The sequence below is a fragment of the Octopus bimaculoides genome, chromosome 20 (genome assembly GCF_001194135.2).
Source record: "Octopus bimaculoides isolate UCB-OBI-ISO-001 chromosome 20, ASM119413v2, whole genome shotgun sequence".
NCBI lineage: Eukaryota > Metazoa > Mollusca > Cephalopoda > Octopoda > Octopodidae > Octopus > Octopus bimaculoides.
The window spans coordinates 17955442-17957942 of NC_069000.1; the positions used below are offsets into that span (position 1 = coordinate 17955442).

At 35.2% G+C, this 2501-nt stretch overlaps 1 protein-coding gene across 2 annotated transcripts in view; it reads left to right on the forward strand.

Moving 5' to 3' along the window:
- LOC106881344 (uncharacterized) overlaps positions 1-2501 on the forward strand; it is a 52144-nt gene that overhangs the window by 33979 nt on the left and 15664 nt on the right. For both annotated transcript variants that reach the window (XM_014931698.2, XM_014931699.2), the window contains exon 11: positions 1064-1777. In XM_014931698.2, the coding sequence (XP_014787184.1) occupies positions 1064-1777 (714 nt within the window). The remainder of the gene's footprint in view (positions 1-1063; positions 1778-2501) is intronic.

Sequence of the window (2501 nt, forward strand, 5' to 3'; positions counted from 1 at the left end):
CATACTTATGTGTATGTATGTATGTATATATACATACACATAAGTATGTATATACACACACATACACCAACACTATATATATATATATATATATATATATATATATAAGTACTTAGTCTGAATTAGAATTGTTGCTGGGAAGTACAGATTATTTTTGAATCAAATACAAAATTAGATTTTATCTACAAAATTAAAAGTATAGACTTTGTAACACTAATACTCATTTAAGCAAGGGGATGGGATGAAATGACAATCATCATATGAAATATGATATCTTGCTACAATTTAGTTATGCTTTTTATTTTTTTCGAGTTCAAATCATGCTGAGACCAACTTTGTTTTTCATCCTAGGGGTCAATTACATTGATTATACCCCCTCCAAGCATTTGAGACCTTGTGCTAGTTTAGAAATCGGTATTAATTTATATAAGGCAGCAACCTGGCAGAATTGCTAGCCTGCCAGGCAAAATGCTTAATGACATTTCGTCTGCCTTTACATACTAAGTTCAAATTTTGCTGAGGTGATTTTTGCCTTTCATCCTTCTGGGGGTTATAAAATAAGTATCAGTTGAACACTGGGGTCGATTTAATTAACTTAGTTCCTCTCCCAAACCTGTTGATCTTGTGCCAAAATTTGAAACCAATGTTAATTTAGGTAAAGCTGGCAGAATCATCAGCATGCCAGGCAAAATGCTTAATGGCATTTTGTTCAAATTCCATCAAGGTCGACTTTACTTTTCATCCTTTTGGGGTTGATAAAATAAGTACCAGTTGAACACTGGGATTGATGTAATAAACTTACCCACTTCCTAGAAATTTCTGGCATTGATTGATGATGGTGATGATACTTTGTCGTGCGAAAGCAAACAAACAAGATGTTGAAACAAAAATACAAGCTACATTGTGTAATATGTCTTAATTATATTTTGTTATTGTGAGGTCTCTTAGATGTATTTAATTGCTACAATGTGTTTCAGTTATATTTTATTGTTGTGAAGTGTCTGAATTATATTTTGTTGATGTGATATGTCTTAAGTATATTTTTGCATTTGTTGTTGTTTAGGTGAATGTTGAAGTTCAAACTTATCCTGATTCAAACCTTCCCAAAGTAACAACTACTCAGACAATACCAATTGCGAGCCCTCAACTGCGGCAATGTAATTCCTGTAGCAAAACTGTACCAGCACATGTCCACATGGAGTGTGACATTCTGCCCTGTAAGCATTGCTCACGCAAAAGCACAAGCGCTGTTGTGGCTTTGGACCCAGACAAACCTGTTACTCTTGAACCAACTGAGTACCGGAAATATCTAGTTGCTGAGAAACCACACCACTGCCTGAAACCTGCAGTAAATCCAAGTGTTGACCAAAAACAAAGACAAGATTCAGGAAAGGAAAAGAAGACATCGAGAACAGACAAAAAAAAAGGGAAATGTAACAGAAGGCCTCCACATGGACCTAGTGCGCATTTGAATGGTACTCCTCATGGACCTAGTGTAGGTACTTCCTATGCATCTGGAGAGGTTTTGATTAGTACTCCTCATGGATCTAGTGAGGTTTTGACTACTACTACTCCACATGCAACTGGTGGAGGTTTGACCGATACTTCTCAGTTGACAAAAACTTCAGAAAGTAAACTTTATAAAATACCAGCTAACAAAGAGAAAGACTACTTTATAGAAGATGAAAATATTGATTCTACAGACAAAAACATTCCAGATTTGTCCTTGGCTCCACAGCAAAGTTCTTTGGAACCACAGACAATGCTAGAAGTCAAGGTTAGTACCACCATAGTTTTTGTTTATTCTGTCTGTATTACAACAATGTCACCAATATTATTGTTTGGAGAATGGTTATAGAACGAATGTGTGTAGCATGTGTCTGTGTTTGTTTATTTATGTGTGAGTTTGTGACTATGTTTCTGTCTGGCAGTGTCAGTTTACCTACATATCTACATATCTAAACCTACCTATGTTTTTAGCTACTTATCTATCCACCTACCGATGTTCATATCTGCCTATGTATGCATGTACTTACCTACTTACTCACTTACCTACATATATACCTATGTTTACATTCACACATACCTACTTACCTACCTACCCATTTATATACATACATAACTATGTACATACCTACCAGTGTACCTACATACTCACCTACCTATCTACCTACAACTTTTCTTCCTGAAATGTGTGATATGTAAAGCCATTCTGTTTTTCCACTACAACATCTTATGCATCCATAGTTTACTTTGGGTACACTATCTGGAATTCCTACCTACTTCTTCTCTACATACTGAGCATGGCCACCTTTCTGATGGCACTAGAGCCCTGTCCATTTTTCTGCTAAAGAAAACTTTTGGTTTTGGTAGGTTTACTTTAAAATCCCTCAAGTCTAAGCTTTGCTTCCATTTGTGGAATTATTTCTCTAATTCTTGGATAGATTCAGCAATGTTAGTTAGATAATCAATAAATAGCAAAAAAAAAAAAAAAAAAAAAA